Source organism: Peromyscus eremicus, chromosome X, assembly GCF_949786415.1.
Source record: "Peromyscus eremicus chromosome X, PerEre_H2_v1, whole genome shotgun sequence".
NCBI lineage: Eukaryota > Metazoa > Chordata > Mammalia > Rodentia > Cricetidae > Peromyscus > Peromyscus eremicus.
Window position 1 is genome coordinate 55,321,359 of NC_081439.1, and position 16,254 is coordinate 55,337,612.

At 43.3% G+C, this 16,254-nt stretch overlaps 1 protein-coding gene across 1 annotated transcript in view; it reads left to right on the forward strand.

The window, feature by feature from the left end:
• The window catches only part of Kif4a (kinesin family member 4A), a 123,538-nt gene extending 109,116 nt beyond the window's left edge, over nt 1–14,422 (forward strand). Inside the window, exons 24-31 of the mRNA XM_059250212.1 lie at nt 1,132–1,302; nt 1,812–1,919; nt 3,391–3,468; nt 4,006–4,104; nt 4,576–4,752; nt 11,781–11,897; nt 13,865–13,987; nt 14,220–14,422. Coding sequence (XP_059106195.1) covers nt 1,132–1,302; nt 1,812–1,919; nt 3,391–3,468; nt 4,006–4,104; nt 4,576–4,752; nt 11,781–11,897; nt 13,865–13,987; nt 14,220–14,414 — 1,068 coding nt within the window. The 3' untranslated portion in view covers nt 14,415–14,422. The remainder of the gene's footprint in view (nt 1–1,131; nt 1,303–1,811; nt 1,920–3,390; nt 3,469–4,005; nt 4,105–4,575; nt 4,753–11,780; nt 11,898–13,864; nt 13,988–14,219) is intronic.
• The last annotated feature ends 1,832 nt before the right edge of the window (nt 14,423–16,254 follow it).

Genomic DNA, 16,254 nt, shown 5'->3' on the forward strand with positions numbered 1-16,254 from the left:
TCATGCCTAACATAGCAAGTATGCATTAGTGATGTTAATAAAAAAGACCAGGATGCCATAAGAAGTTACTGGTAAGCATGAAGTATTGTACAACTTTTAAAAACAGCTATGAGATGTCTGTTTAAAAATTTGAGACATAGTCTCAAGGAGAAAACTTAATCATTTTGACATATACAGATTCATTGTAAGAAAAAACCCTCTTCACTGATCTTAAATGTATGATTTCATCGTAAACTGTCAGAAGAAAATCAAAATTGACAACTCAAGACAAGCATAGTTTCTGAATCCAGAAGTTGAGCATTAGTTATGCTTCGTGCATTTTTGTCTTGGGCCAGCAGGTTTCTTCTACTAAGGAAGCCTGACGAATCTTAGGACTACTGGTATTTACGATGCTCACTGTCTGGGCCAGTATTGTAAAGAAAAGTAGGTCAGTGCGGCATACCAGTCTTGCCTAAGAGATTTATCTAGAAAGATCTACAATTTCAGCAGTCAGGTCTACAAGTTCTAACATGTGAACAGAGATTCTGAGAGAGAATTGGCTATAAGCTCACTCCTGTGAGTCCCCTTTTAAGCTTTAAGGTCTGCTTAAAGTTTTAGAATTTTGGAATTGTCAGATATTGTCCATGTTAGGGTTATTCTTGCCTTGATGCAGAGCAAGCAACAGATGAATGACTTCAGTGGCGGCTTCTACCCTTAAGATACTACCTGTCTCTGCATCAATATTGACGTATGGCCTAGGAATATAAAACAGTGCTTTTAAGGGGCTGGAGAGATGATTCAGTGACCCAAGAGCACTGGCTGCTTTTCCAGAGTGCCCAGGTTCAATTCCTAGCACCTGTGTGGTAGCTCATAACCATCTGTAACTCTAGTTCCAGGAGAGCAGACACTCCCTCTTCAGGCCTCTGCAGGAACCTGGCATGTACGTAGTATGTAGACACACATGCAGGCAAAACACCCACCCGTACACATCCAAAGTCAAAATTGTAAAGCCGGTAGTAGTATTTCAGTTCAGTCTTAGGATCCATGTGACATGGGGACAGTGAGAATGGATTTAGCTGACCTTTTCTTGTTCAGTGAATGGGAGAAGATAGATCAGTCTTCAAGCAAAATGACCTTTTCTTATCCTTTCAGCTGGTCTCCTCCAAAATCCAGGTGAGCAAGCTTGAAAGCAGCCTGAAGCAGAGCAAGGCCAGCTGTGTTGACATACAGAAGATGCTGTTGGAGGAGCGAAGTCATTTCACTGAGATAGAGGCAGAGCTCAAAGCTGAGCTGGTCAAGGAAGAGCAACAGCACCAAGAAAAGGTGAGTCTTAGCAAGACGAGAAGCTGGGGAGGCCGGGGCGCTCCCTGCCTTTGCTTGTTCGGTTTGGAAAAGGAGGAGAATATGCCTGACGGGGTGCCTGATGCCTGGAATCCTAGCCCTCTGGGAGCCTATAGCAAAAGAATCATCTCAAGTTCAAAGCCTCTCTGGACTACATTGAGACCCTATCACCATCTAAAAAATAAATAAGTAACCAAACAGTAATGGCACGCGAAGCTTCCTTCAAAAGGCTCTGTGGTCTTTTTCACATTTTGTAAATAAGTAACCTGAAACAAATGACTTGTCTAAGTGGCTCTTAGCCACTGGCTCCAATCCCAAGGTCACATGCTGAGAAACACCTTTACGAGGCTTATGGTTTTGAACCATGAGAAGAAAAGACGTTCTTTACCTTTAACTCACAAAAAAAGTTACGTGGATCTTTGCTTGAACTAGAGAACATCCTTTCTCCCCTCACTCCTTTGCTATCGCCCAGCGGTTGTGTCTTCCTTTAGGTGCTGTACCTTCTCAGCCAGTTGCAACAATTCCAAATGACAGAGAAGCAGAAGGAGGAATCAGCTAATGGAAAGGAACAGCAGTTGCTGAGCACACTGAAATGTCAGGTATGCAAAACATGATGGAGAACCCTATCTCATTTGAGCCATGGACCTGCAGCAGAAAGTAGTCAACTACTGACAAACCAGACCCTTTACTCCTTTGAGGCCCTGTTGGATCTGGTTAGGCGAAATCAGTGTAGCTGCTGTTAGAATAGCCTCATTTTCGGGCCAGGTGGTGGTGCTGCACGCCTTTAATACAGCACTCGGGAGGCAGAGGCAGGTGGATCTCTGTGAGTTCAAGGCTTACCTGTCTACAGAACGAGTTCTAGGACAGCCAAGGCTACACAAAGAAACCCTGTCTCAACCAAAAAAAAAAAAACAAACAAACAAAAAAGCCCCTAATTTTCAGTACTGACACAGAAGGTTCCATGTCAGACTTGGGCCTCCTGATTCTTTGTTTGTTTTTTTGTTTTTTTTTGGTTTTCGAGACAGGTTTTCTCTGTGTAGCTTTGCGCCTTTCCTGGAACTCACTTGGTAGCCCAGGCTGGCCTCGAACTCACAGAGATCCGCCTGCCTCTGCCTCCCGAGTGCTGGGATTAAAGGCGTGCGCCACCACCGCCCGGCAGGCCTCCTGATTCTTTTGCCTTAACCCTAAGCTCCAGGGCTGAGGAACATCTCGTATTTACTTCAAATCTTAGTGGCAGGGGGCTGAAGAGATGATGTAGCGGTTAAGAGCACTTAGTGCTCTCGCAGAGGATTGAGTTCTCAGCACACATGCTGGGCAGCTCACTACTGCATGTACCTCCAGCTCCAGGAGGAAGCCCATGCCTGGCCTCCAGCATGTGCAGGCACCTGCATTCATATGCACTTAAAAATAATACAAATCCATTGAAAAAATGCTGAGGGCATTCAAATGTATCTCTCCAAGCTTGTTCTGAGCCGAGACCTGACATGTTAATAAAATGCCCTGGGTCTAAAATTCTTTCGAAGTCTGGGAACACCACACCCTTTAGTAGCGTGTTGGAGCACTATTTTAGTCCAACTTAGAATCTTATTCCTGCACTGTCAGTCCAGGGTTGCCTTAGCACTTCACACCTTAAGACGTAACCAGACAAGTTAAAGTGGTTATATGAATTCAGTTGTCGTCAGTGCCAGCAAGTTCAACCGGGCTTGTCCGAGTAGCATTCAGACTAGTTAGTCCATGTGAGAAGGGTACACAGAAGCCCCTGCAGATTTCAGGGGAGAGCTAATGCTGTGTGGATTTCTGAACCAGCATGCTGACGTGCAAAGGCTATGAGAATGGGAAGGATAGAGATTACTTCCTGCAAGGATCTTCAGGGATATTGGGGAATACTGAAATATAAGGCATTCAGGGTACCTAGAAACAAGGAATGAGGCATTTTTCTGTGTGCCTGCTTGCTGTGTACAAACCATTGTCTTCCAGCCACTTGAAAGCAGTGTTCCCATCTGAGTTGTTTGGTAACTCATAGATAGGACCCCAAATAACCCCACCTATAATTATGCTATCTGGAAATAGGATGAAGAGCTTAGGAAGATGCAAGAAATGTGTGAGCAAAATCAGCAGCTTCTCCAAGAAAACAATGCTATCAAGCAGGTAAGATGACTTTCCACCCACTTGCTAAGCCTCAGGAGACCCTTGCTGCCACTAAGGCTAGCTAGCCCTTGGAAGCAGTCCTCCGTTTTGATGACTATTTAGCCCGATTTTGTGAGGGCTCCATCGAGTTTTCGTGTGATTCAGTCATATGCATTTCAAAGTGTTAGAAACCCAAGTTTTTGCCCGGCATGGTGGTACACCCCTTTAATCCCAGCACTCAGGAGGAAGAGGCGGGCAGATCTCTGTGAGTTGAAGTCAGCCTGGTCTACATAATAAGCTCTAAGCCAACCAAGGATACATAGTGAGACCTTGTCTCTAAAACTCAAACGGAAATAAAAACAAAAAATAAAATATACTGCTCCTTAATCTAATAGTGATTTTAGAAAGTGAGAGTCCTCCAACTACCCTACTGTCACCCGGCTTCGCTTTATTGTGATATACAAGGAACATAGTCTAGGTCTGGAATCTTTGGTTTAGCCATGAATGCTCCCAGAATCTGCCCTAACATTATATACTTTGTCTCTCCTATTCAAACAGAAACTGACCCTCCTCCAAGTAGCCAGCACACAAAAACCCCATCTTATGAAAAATATTCTTCAGTCTCCAGACTCTTCCTTTGAATATATTCCACCTAAGGTAAACTGTTCAGTTGTCTATGATACTTTTACATAACCCAAGTTTGAGTGAGTGTGCTAACCTGTCTTTGTAAACGGCTATAAGAGTAAGGAGTCCCAATGAAACTAGAATACAATCCTAAGGAAAATAGGCATTCAGCTTCCTCAGAAGGCTAATTGTGCTTGATCATGCAGTTATTATGTAACACAGCTGAAAAGGAGCAATGTTCAGCTGTCCATCCAGAGATGCTTATCTTATTAAACCATGAGTCCTCTCTTCCTCCTTCAGATTGTTGGCCTCCAGTTTCTAGCTCTTCAAAGACTCTGCAAGGCCAAAGGCTAAAGCAGAATTTTTGTGATTGGCAAAACCAAACAGAATATATTTGAAAAGTCTGAAATCTCTGTAAATACTACTGGCAATAGTTACTGAGATGATAGCATGTCATATGTGGTTTTCAAAAACCTTATTAATTGCCTCAATTTTTTTTTGTAGCCCAAACCTTGCCGAACTAAAGAGAAATGCCCAGAGGAAAGCTTGGACATCGAAGATCTACAGTATAATTCAGAGCATTCTATGACCGAGCAAGAGAATGATGACAGTGATGATTATGCTGATGAGGAGTGGATACCAACAAAACTAGTCAAGGTGTCCAAGAAGAACATCCAAGGGGTATGAGCCAACTCTAATTTCACTCATTAGAATTAACTCCGGTGGGCTAGCTTCTCAATCTCAAATTGGTCCCTGCCCAGCATCTGAACTCCGTGCAGCTCCTTCAGGGGCATCAGCTCTAGGAAGACTTGTCGGACATACCTCTGTATGGGCTGAGGGCAGCAGGGACACCTGAGCATTCAAGTTGGCTGTCTTTTCAGAATCAAGGCGATCTGAATAGCTAGTGTTCTGTACCATTTCACTGAAGCTGATTCCCAAGTGATCATCCCAGTCCATGTTGTGTAGCATTGTTTTTATAGTTTAACCAACCATTCTTATATACATCATCTTTTAATAATTATTTTTAAAAATCCAGAGAGGTATTTATTGTTTGCATCTTTCAGATAGGCTTCAGACCCATAAGACGAAAGTGAATTGTCCCATGGTCACCAAAACAAGTGATAGTCAGTACTTGAAATTTAGTGTTTAGACTCCCAGATCCAGTTTGTTTCCACCATATTATGGTGGTCACATCAGTTAAAAACAAAACAAAACCTTGAACTAGAAGCTGAGTGCATACTTTATCTTCCTTACCTGTTATGGTGTTTTTCTGTTTCTTACTAGACTAAGGAGCAAATGGAATCATAGAAAAAGATAATAATTAAGAACAAACATGCCAAGTTAAGGCTAATTAGGAATAATCTGACTTGGGGGGTGTTTTTGTTTTGTTTTAGAGATGGTGCCTTATATAATCCCAGGCTAGGCTTGAACTCACTATTATAACCTAGGATGATGTTCAACACCTAGTCCTCCTACCTCTACCTTCTGAGTGCTGAAATTACAGGTGGGCTTGCAATGCCATGCCCAGCTAAAAGCCTTCTGACTTTAAGGTGCACTTTATTTACTTCCACAGTGCTAGTCCTCCATAATTACTAAATACAGCTGTTTTATACTGAAACATTAATTTCCAAAATACTGTGCTTCATCTCTAGTCCACCTGTGCTCTGTAACCACAGTCTTAGAGAATGGCTCCTAATTTAACTCACTGGCTTCCTTGAAGCACGCTTGATTTGGCCAGGTTTGTAAAGCCAAATGCTAAAGTGAAGCAGACTTCCATAATATGGTGGAAACAAACTGGATCTGGGAGTCTAAACACTAGATTTCAAGTGAAGAAACAAATAGCCAGGGGGCTGGAGAGATGGCTCAGCAGTTAAGAGCACTGGCTGCTCTTCCAGAGGATCCGGGTTCCATTCCCAGCACCCACATGGCAGCTCACAACTGTCTGTAACTCCAGTTCCAGGGGACCTGACTCCTTCACAGCAATGCAACATAAGATAGATTTAAATAAAGTATTTAAAAAAGAAACAAATAGCAGGGTGGTGGTGTTGTTAGTCAGGTAGCATCATCAAGAAGGCACCATGCTGTGCCCCCAGAGACCTTATAACTTAATGGAAGAATCAGGACAAAGGGATAGAAAGAAGCCTATCTAGAACTTCAGTGCGTTAATCTCAGGAAGAATAATTGGGAGGGTTTGGGTTTTTAGAACCAACCAGAAGAGGTGCGGATTAAGGAGATGACATTGAAGGAAGTGACTGTTGCTGCAGGATAGATAGATAGATAGATAGATAGATAGATAGATAGATAGATAGATAGATAGATAGATAGGCCAAGACAGTGTTGAGGACAAGAGGGAGAACACTTCTGGCACAATAAATAATAGAGTGCAAAGACTCGAAGCAGAGTGTTGGGACACTTAGACAAAATGAAGCAGGACATGGCTGTCTTTTTTGTCACTTTCGATGTATTTATGTGTAGTGTTTTGCCTTGCATGTATGTATGTGCATCACATGCATGCCTGGTGCCTGCAAAGGTCAGATGAGGACATCAAATCTCCCAGAACTGGAGTTACAGATGGTTGTGAGCCACCATTTGGGTGCTGGGAATCAAATCCAGGTCCTCTGCAAAGGCAACATGTTGCACAAATCCTAATTGGTTTTAATAAAAACTGGGAGCCAGATATCAGGGTGAAAGCTGAAAGATCCAAGAAGCAGAGCAAGCCACAGCCACCACCTCTTATTTCACCAACTCCTCAGCCTGAAAGAGCCAGAGTTCCTGTCTCCTCCTGCCTTGTATTCCTTTCTCTGCTCAGCCATATCACTTCCTGTCTCAACCCTCCTAGTGCTGGAATTAAAGGTATGTGATCCCAAGCGCTGGAATTAAAGATATGTGATCCCAAGCGCTGGAATTAAAGGTGTGTACCACCACTGCCTGGCTCTGTTTCTCTTTTAGACTGGATTAATCTCATGTAGCCCAGTGTGGCCTTGAACTCACAGAAATCCAGATCGATCTCTGCCTCTGCCTCCCGAGTGCTAGGATTAAAGGAGTGTGCCACCGCTGCCTGACCTCTATGGCTAACTCTGTGGCTGGCTCTGCCCTCTGATCTTCAAGCAAGCTTTATTTCCTAGATTACAAATAATATATCACCACAGCAACAAATGCTCGTAACTACAAAAACATCTCCCTACCCACAATGTCTGTCTTTTGTTTATCTCCTCCACCAACATTTATACTATTATGATTGAAGTAACAGTGTGAGCTGAATGTCGATTAAATGGCCACTTAAGTTACAGAGTTCGGAAGCATACACAGAAACAAAAGGATAAAGGGCCTAGAACCTTTGGAAAGGAGTTTGCAGGTATGAAACAATTATGGCTACACTTGTTCTTAGGAAAGCTTAATATATCAACATTGTTGCTCCAACTTAAAAGGAAAGTACTGAAGCATAGCAAATACTGTAATTAAATACTACTTACTATGAATGATATTCTATTTCTAAAAAACTGTGAAGTGATTCTTTATAATTTGATAAGTGACTATGCATGGACTTTAAAAAGATCAAGTTGATTCTCCTATTTAACAGCCTCAAAATATGTAGATGCTCTGTCCACTCTTGGTCAGACTGCTTAGAAAACACATTAGCTGTACACGAAGGCCATCGTTATTATTGTTGCTTCAACCCAGCTGAAGATGGCAGCTCTAATCACCTTCTTGTGCTTACTAAAAAGGATACTGTAGCAGGCACCAAAAGGATGGCTTTTCCAGAATTAATGTCTTCCTCGCTGAGATGATGCTAAATGATAGGTCCCATGCCATAGTAGACAGAGTAACAACTCAAAAGGTAAATGGGCATGGGTTCTAGTCTGGAATTTATCAATAGTTCATTGAGTAACCTTGAGCAAGGCACTTACTCTCCCTGAGCCTGCATTCCCTTATGTGTACAATGAAGAGATTAAACCAGAGTAGATTACTTCCAGTGCTAATGTCTTGAGTCCAAGGACTAGTCAAAGTTTTATTTAACAATACTACCTTTAGATGATGTTATATTGTATATTAGAGGTTAAGAGACTATATATAAGAGCACCTTGTGAGGAATTCAGTCATTGTTTATATATTTTATTAAAGCACTGACAGCATCTTTAAATGCTCTACCACTGAGCTACACCCCCATTTAAATATTTTGCATTTGTCACCTGTGCAGGGAGCACATACTTGTTTTGCTCTGTTTTCTGAGACAAGATCTTAGTGAAACTAGTTTGGCCTTGAACTCCTTATATGGCTCAGGCTGGCCTGAAAATCAGGATCCTCCTGCCTGGGAGGATCCTCCCAGTACAGGGGTGTGCTACCATATGTGTCCCAAAGGGAACAGATACTCTTGTCTCTACTTTGCTGATGAAAGCGTAGAGCTGAACTTGGAAGTGACTTTTCCATGGTCATGCCAAGTGTTAAACTTAGGAGTAAAACCCATACTTCTAAGTCCTGCTCTGGTATTTTTTTATTCTTTGAGTTTAAAATTTGACCAGATCTTATTCTTCTGAGACACACCGAACTTACTACTAGAATTACAGACTACAAAACAGTGTTCTCAACCTTAGTTTTTCTCAAGAGAGCTCTTTAAAATAGAACCTGGGACTCTACCTCTAGATGTTCTGATTGAGTTGATCTGAGGCAGGACTTGAAGTTTTAGAAAACTTCCATGGAGATTTTTTTTTTCTAGTGTGTACATGTGGGTCTGTGTGGGTGAATGCCACATGTGTGCAGGTTCTCAAGCACATTGAATCCCTTGGAGTTGGAATTACAAGTGATGTAAACTACCTAATGTGGGTGCTGGGAACTGAACTCAGGTCCTCTGGGAAAGCAGCAAGCACTCTTAACTACTGAGCCACCCCTCTCCAGCCCCTGCAGAGATTTCTCATATGTAATAAGTAAGAGCTGAGAACCAGCAAACCTGTGAGTCTTCCCATCTGTGCTATTTCTTGAGTTTTGCTGGTGGGTTGCCGCCAGTTTTGATATAGTTGTGTCAAAGTCCTTCTCTGGCATTCTACTCTGCATCCTGGAATGGGAGACAGACAATAAGATAAGGTATAGCTTATATACTTGACATTCATGTGGCTGCACCTGTCAAGTGTTCCTGAGCGTTCAGCTCTACCATCACCACTACCGGTGCCTGTCTCTACTCTCTGCTTGCGTGAAGACCAGCAAAAGCATGGTCCATAGGCTCAAAGGCAGCCAGCTGTTGGGCGCTATTGGGTTTTAGAAAGTGTTCCTTGTGTGTGTGAAGTGTGCTATTCTATAAATCATTTCACTGAATCTTGGCTATGAAAAAATCCAATCACTCATGATAGCCCTTCAGATATCATGTGTATTATCCCATGTGATAAAATAGAGAAATGCTGACAGGGTAAAAAGAACATGTTTGAAGCCTTTAAATGCGTCACAAATGGACAAAGGACCCAGGATACCATAATGGGTCGAGGCCATTCTGAACGAGCATCTGTAAGACAAGTCACAGAACTCATATTTTGCTTGTCTTACTCAAAGTAGCTAAAAATATATTTATTAAAGTGTATCTTGTTGATAAAAGTGACTAAGATGGACATTCTTATGGCTATTAGAAGTGTAAATTGGTATACCTAATCTGGAAGGCAACCTGAAAGTATTATCAGAAACTTTAAAAATATTCCCATCATGCTCACTTCAGTAGCACATATATTAAAAGTGTTCCTATTCTTTGGTCCAGTAATTATTCACATAGTAATTCATACTAAGGAAATAGTCATCAATATGGAAATTGCTGGATTCATTCAGTGAATCTTTTCTAAGTAGCTTTGTGCCAGGAATGAGCACTATTTCTGAGAATACAATAATTAACTTCATCATTTGAACACATTCTTGTAGGAAAGACATAGTAACCAGAAAAACAAAATAGTTCTGGATAGTGGTATAGAGGAAAATGAAAGTCCACAGTGACATCATAGGGATGATGGGAAAGGGAAGGCTGTTTGGGAAACAGGTAGTTAGGATGAGCTCGAAACAAAAGGAAGGGCACTAGGCATGGTGGTACATACCTGTAATCCTGGCACTCTAGAGGCCAAGGCAGGAGAATCACAAGTTTGAGACCAACCTGGACTATGTAATGAAGGCCTAAGTCACAAAAAAGAAAGGGACAGAAGGAGAGTGAAGGAGAGGAGAAAAGGGAAGAGCAATTGGAAAGACCTCAGGGCAGGGATGGGCTTTACATACCTGAGTGACTACCGTGTGCTGAGAAGTGGGAAAGGCAAAGCTAGGTAGAGGTAGAGTCAGGCCAGATTTCGAGGGCCTTACCTCTAAGAGTGGTTTAGATTCCGTTCGTGTGCAAGGATTTTCACTGCAACATGATTTCTAATAGCAAATATTTTCTTTCAGAACTATCTTACTATCTAACGTTAGGGGACTGGTTAAATTCATTGACATGTCTACATGATGGAATATTGTATACAGCTATTGAAATCATGCCTTGGACTTTAAGATTTTATAGAATGATATACATTGTCCTCCTGATCAGAAAAAAGGATACTATTGTGGGTTTCCTATATAGCTACAGAACAATGATGATAGTTCTTACATGAAACGTGCTTAAGATCTTGAATTTGAGTTTATAATAAAACTCGGGATGAGTCCACAGATGTGCCCCGGGGTGGGGGAGGAAGAAAACTGCTGACAGCTGTGATTTCAGGCCTTGTTAAGCACCAGACTATTGGATTCATTTTATTTGGAGGGTTTGGGGGGTTGTCTTGGTTTTCTGAAAGGGTCTCACTATGTAGCCCTGGCTGGCCTGGAATTCTCCTCCATGTAAATTGAGTTGCCTGCCTCCCGAGTGCTGGGATAAAAGGTTTGGGCTGCCTTGATCCGCTACATGGACTACTTTAAAGCTAAATCTCCATTATTGTACTTATACAGCTGATTTGGGAGAACCTAGATGCTGAACTTGAATTTATTCCTATTGTATCTTTTCTTTCTACTTTCAGCCTATAATTTCAACCTGTCAAAATATTTTTAGATTGCGATTTTTGTTATCTTACCTATTAATCATCCTTCCAGCTTTCTGCCATTGTTAGAGCCGATAAACAAGTCTACCTTGTAAACTGGCTCTAAGAGTGTGTGTGTGTGTGTGTGTGTGTGTGTGTGTGTGTGTGTGTGTGTGTGTGTGTGTGTGCTGTGAAAACTGCAGTTTCAAATATAAATGATTTTATTTCCTACCTTTAGTGATATTGAAGGTGAGTTAGTGCTCAGGACAAAGCCCCAGCTGACACTTGACAAAATGTCGAAATGTACATGGAAAGAAAACACAGTTAGGTAGATCAAAAAAGGCAGAACACCTTGACTCAGCCCTTAAATAAGCCTAACTGGTGCTGCCTGCGGGGCTCTGCCCATGAAACTGTGACTAGTGTTTACCCAGTACTTGTCATGTGAGGGTGTTAGGACAGCCCTCTTATCTCTCTTCAGCTGTACTGCCCCAAACAGAGCACTTAGTTGTTTGCTGTGACCTGCTCCTAGTTAACCTGTGGTGGTTTCTGGTGACCATGGTTAAGGAAAGGACAGATCAGCGAAGAATGCTTTTCCTAGAGATGGTGGCCCTTTCCTGGGTTTCTGGAAAGACTTGCAGATGAAGGAAAGGGCCTTTAGAATCTAATCCTTTCAGTGGTGTGTCTTTTCCCAAACCTGTTCTGCAGTGCTCCTGCAAAGGCTGGTGTGGGAACAAGCAATGTGGATGCCGAAAGCAAAGGGCAGACTGCAATGTGGCCTGCAGCTGTGACCCCACAAAGTGTCGGAACCGACAGCAGAGCCAGGTGAGATCAGTGTTGCGTCCTCTCACCATCCATCCCTTGAGACCTCCAGAGTTCCTGTCCTTTTTCTCCTTACACCCTGAACCCTGCAATCCCTACCCCGTGATCCCTACACTTCTTCCTCTGTACCCAGAAAGAGGCATTTCACTCCTCAGGTATGCAGTCCCCACCCCCACCCCCAGCCTTGTCTGAGAAGCTTCTGTGTGATTTCTGAAACAGGAACAAGGAACAGGAAAGCAAGAACTTACAGGTAGATGGAGACACAGGATCAAACTAGTCCAGAGGCTTAGCTGGAACTGTGACAGCCAGGCCCTGAGATGACAGCTTCCAGAAAGAAGTTAATCTTTCTGGCATCTTGAGACAATAGTTAATAGATGCTATGGGAACCAAGCATGCCATGGCTCTAGGAAAAGACCCGAAGGAATGGAGTCCACTAGTCACCGTTATGACCAAGTTAACAGTAGCTGTCTTTATGTTGCTCCTGGGAAGAGCAAACTCAAGAAACAAAATGTGCCCTGAAAAGAGCAGCAACACGCAGGTTCGGTCCCCTTTACTTGCCTTCTACCTGCGTGTGCCCATGGCAAGAAATCTTTGCCGCAGCTCTTGGTGCATAGTACAAGACTCGTACAAGGGTACTGTAACGGACAGTCCTCATGCATTTCCTGGACATTTGCACAGGAATAGTCTGAGCTTGGGCCTTTTATCTCAAAGACTTCTAAGCTAAGTAAGCATCAGAGGACTAAAGGAGGAAGCTATGTATAGCTCAGGCCATGTATAGGTCACTCAGAGACATAATGGAGGCCTGTAAGGGTTCCCTGTTCTCATGATTTTTCATTTAGGGTTCTAGAACCCCAAAGCTGCTGCATGAAAGGGTCTCTGCCCAAAACCTTTAGAATTCTATTTCCATCAAACCAGTTTGCTCTTCACTTGCTTTCATATTGGGCCTACCCTCAGAAGTCCAGTTGAAGAAAAGCAGCACGGATTTGAGCCAAGGTTCCCATTTTACAGAAGAAGAAACTGAAGTCCAGAGGCAAACTGAGCTAACTTGCTGCTTAGCTGGTCCTGGAGACTAACATGAATCCTCAGGCTTCCTGGTTCTCAATCCAACTGTTTCTACAATGAACAGCTCCAGTTTTAAACCCAGTCCTATGCAGGGTCCCCTTGTGGCCTAAGTGACTTCTGTCCTTTGGATTTTATTTCCTTATCCGAAGTCAATACCTCCTAGGGGTGCTATTGCAGGTTCGAGGTAGAAGAACTTTAATCAAGGAAATAACCAAGCTTAGCCTCATCTTATTTCTTTTATTGTTTCTTTTCTGTGAGACGAGGTCTTGCTAAATACCCCAAGTTGGATCAAATTTGTCATCCCTCTGCCACAGCCTCCCAAATTCTGGGATTACAGGTGTATACCAGCACACCCAGTTTGGTGAATTTTAAAGTTTCCTTCATCATTTGTCTCATTCGAGACATATAGGGGTCCTTGGAGTCTACCTCTTTCTGTTGTTGGTTTTTTGTTTGTTTGTTTTTTGAGACAAGGTTTCTCTGTGTAACAGCTCTAGCTGTCCTGGAACTCGCTCTGTAGACCAGCCTGGCCTCAAAGAACTCACAGAGATCCGCCTGGCTCTGCCTCCCGAGTGCTGGGATTAAAGGCGTGCCCCACCACTGCCTGGCCTAAAATTTGCCTTAAGTTGAAGGTGTTTTTTTTGTTGTTGTTGTTGTTGTTTTGTTTTTTGGTTTTTTGGGTTTTTTGTTGTTGTTGTTTGAGTCAGGGTTTCTCTCTGTAGGGAGTCTACCTCTTAAGCACAAATTCATTCCTTTGGGGGACAGAACATGTTAAACTCTATGGCTTCTCCAAACAGTAGCTCCCTTAGGTTTGCTTTGAGTAATTGGCTGATCAGGTCCTCAGAGCTAGGACCTCCCTGTTTTGTGACTCAGAGAGCTAAGTTATAATAAGCCTGTCTGCTTGATTTCAGGATAACTTAGATGCTATTGAGCGAACTCAGGATTCTGAAAGCTCCTTCAAACTGGAAGATCCCACAGAGGTGACCTCAGGATTAAGCTTCTTCCACCCTGTCTGTACAACTCCCAGTAGCAAGGTGTGAAAGACATGAAAAAACTATCCTGGCATCCTTCTCTGCGTTAGCTGTGATAGAAGCCTGTGGGGTATAGTTGTGGGGAAAGATAGAATCTAATTGCTGGACACTGGCCGGAGTGCTTTCTCTAATAGAGAGCATTTGTAGGGGATGCCTAGGATTACTTGAGCTGTGTCAAGCCTTTGTAGTGGCTCAGCTGGGCCCATCTATTCATTTCTGTCTCTGTCTTTCCTAGATCCTAAAAGAGATGTGTGATGCAGATCAGGTGCTGGTGAGGAGACCTGCTCCTGTCCCTTCCTCTGAGCACCCAGAACCGAAACCTTCAGAATCACAAGAAAATAAGGCCACAGGGAAGAAGAAGAAGCGAGCTCTAGCCAGCAATACCAGCTTCTTCTCTGGCTGCTCTCCTATTCAAGAAGAGTCCCACTGAGCTTACGGTCATCGTCTCTCTCTTCTGTCTGTCCCGGACACATTCTCAGGACGCCGCTCAGAGGGGAAGGGCACTGATGACTTGTGTAGCTTTTAGGTCTTGCTATTGAGAAAAGGAGAAAGTGTCACTGAGAGGAAGAGGACCTTTGCTGAATGTTGGCCTTTACAGTCTAAGCCCTCCAACCCCAAACAACTACTTTTCTTCTCCAGAAGGTGCTGAGCCATCTCCTGGAGAGAACCAACTGACCTTCCTGAAGACTCGTAAGGCCCCAGGCCCCAGCACAGTCCAGCTCTTTCCTTGTGAGCAGCTGAGTTGTCTCCTCGCGGAGCTAAGGCCAAGATGTTCCTCTCTCATGCTCATGTCAGCTTAACCGAGGAGCCTTGTATGGGATGGAAACCTGGCTCAACTCCCTCACCGCACCTCAGGAACGGGGCTGGGAGTTTCCCTGCTCCATTCCAACTCTGGATTTTAACAGAACCTTCAACTGTCTGTCATGTTAGTGAAGTGAATGAAACATTTTTAAATGTTAAGAAAATAAATAAACCTTAGCTCGTCTACTTTTTAGAGAAGATCCTTTGCTAGAAGAAGAAATAAAATTCCAACATGTTTTCCTCAGCACCCTGGGAAAACTATTAAGCAGATCTATTACAATTTCCCCCCAAATCCAAAATACTTCCTTTTTCGGGGAAGGCTGCCTAGTTTTCTGTTTGTTTGGTGTTTTGTTTACAGGGATAGGGATTGACATGGGCAAACATTCTGTCGCTGAGCCACACCCTGACCCAGTTTCGTCCCCTCTCCTAGAGACTGATGCAGAACATGGTGTCTCGGCTCTGCTGCTATGCTGCTCTAGGAAGTGGGAATGACACTGGTGAAGCCAGTGTCCCCACATTTAGTGAGCATCCCCAGCACCCCCCCCCGTTCCTGCCATATTTGTATTTGCTTCTCACCAAAAAAAAAAAAAAAAATGCCCAAGGTCGATAGGAGCCTCTACTTTACAGATAAGAAACTAGAATGTCAGCTTTACCATACTATAGCAAATGCCTGCGAGAATGGGTTTGTTTTGCTCATAGTTTCAGAGGTCCTAGGCCATGGTTAGTGGCCCATATCAGATCATGACAGACATACACTATGGATACACTATGGTCCAAAGCTGCTCGTGGCCAGAATGGAAAATAGAGTGGACAGATCTGCGTCCCATAACCCCTTCAGGAGCATACCTCCTCCTCAAGTATACTAAAAACACTGCACAAGAAGCTACCTCTTACTGTTTCCACAGCCTCCCAAATGGTACCACAAGCCAGGGAACAAACCTTGAACATATGGGCCTTTGAGGGAACACTGAAGATCTAACACACGATAGTAACGAGGTACAGAGAAGTAGTTACGTAGAGTTACAATATTCGTGAGGAACAGGACCTAATGTACATTTACTATATGACTCTTCCTAAGGCCCTGCAATCTGATTAATGAGTGTGGCACGATGCTGCTTTTCAGTTACAGAACAAAACTACCGGCCCCTTGCTTTCTCCCTTGAAAAGGGAGAGGAGGGACAAGGCTTACTTTTTACCATACACCAGATTTCTCATCTCCAATTAAAAGCTTGGGGGGGGTGCAGCCTTGCAGTACCACATACAGGCTAGATTTGAAGCCTTTTGGGAGTTTGCAAGCCTTGAGACTCATATCAATGCATATTGAATCCTGGTCTGCCCCCACCCTCAGCCCCTCCACTCCTAAAAAGCTCACAAACCATCCCCACATACAAGAAAGGCAAGATTCTAGAATCCAACACAACCCAAGCAAAGAAAGGAAATTGAAAAGCAACCTGCCAAGAATGACTCCC